The 799-nt window shown below is 75.1% G+C and overlaps 1 protein-coding gene across 1 annotated transcript in view; it reads right to left on the reverse strand.

Moving 5' to 3' along the window:
• TRAPPC12 (trafficking protein particle complex 12) overlaps positions 1 to 777 on the reverse strand; it is a 6,276-nt gene extending 5,499 nt beyond the window's left edge. The window contains exons 1-2 of the mRNA XM_012727377.1: positions 703 to 777; positions 6 to 307 (exon numbers count right to left, since the gene is read on the reverse strand). Coding sequence (XP_012582831.1) covers positions 6 to 302 — 297 coding nt within the window. The 5' untranslated portion in view covers positions 303 to 307; positions 703 to 777. The remainder of the gene's footprint in view (positions 1 to 5; positions 308 to 702) is intronic.
• Between the last annotated feature and the right edge of the window lie 22 nt (positions 778 to 799).

Genomic DNA, 799 nt, shown 5'->3' on the forward strand with positions numbered 1-799 from the left:
CCTGCGGGCTCCGGGGCCTCCCCGCCCCGCGCCTGGCCAGGGCCGCCCGCGTCGTCCTCGCTGTTGTTGGGGGAGTCGGAGATGAGGACGCTCTCCATCAGGTGCTCGCTCAGCCGGTCTGCGCCGGGCCCCGAGGCCGCGGACACCGGCTCGTCCCCCTCGGCCTCCAGCCCGTCCCCGCCCAGGTCGATGGTCTCCTCGTGGTAGAGCAGCGGGTCTTGGTCCCCGGGGGGCTCCGGGCCGGGGCTGTGCGCCTCAGGGTCGCAGGCCCCGCCCCGCCAGGCCTGGTCAGCGGCGTCCATGGCGGCTGCGTCAAGGAGGGACACAGGTCGGCCTCGCCTGCCCCCGAGTGGCAGGGGCTGATGCCCCACTGTCTTGGCCACGCTCCCCGGGGTGTTTCCAAACCCACAGCCCCCGCACCCCGGCAGCCCGGGGAGGGCGTGCTGCTGGCCGGACCCAGGGCAGGGCGGTGGGGACAGGCGGCCGCCTGCAGATCGCGTCCCTCTTCCCTGGCCCAGACCCGCGGCCCTCGTCTGCAGTTCTGTCCCCGCGGTCAAACCCGCGGGACTGAGCCCTGCACTCGGCCACCTCGTCAGGTCGGAGGGGGGGAGGGGGTGGCGTTGCCCACCAGGCCACCATCCAGCAACACCCCAGCTGACGCGGACCTGGAGGGCCACCCTGTGCTTCACCACCAGCGCCAACCTGCTGCCTGGGGTCGCGCCAGCTCCGCAAACCACCCAACGGAAGGCGGCTGCAGACCGCGCCCCGGCCAGCCCGGCCAGCCCGGCCAGCCCGGCGG

Source organism: Condylura cristata, unplaced genomic scaffold (assembly GCF_000260355.1).
Source record: "Condylura cristata isolate star-nosed mole 26May11 unplaced genomic scaffold, ConCri1.0 scaffold00020, whole genome shotgun sequence".
Lineage (NCBI taxonomy): Eukaryota > Metazoa > Chordata > Mammalia > Eulipotyphla > Talpidae > Condylura > Condylura cristata.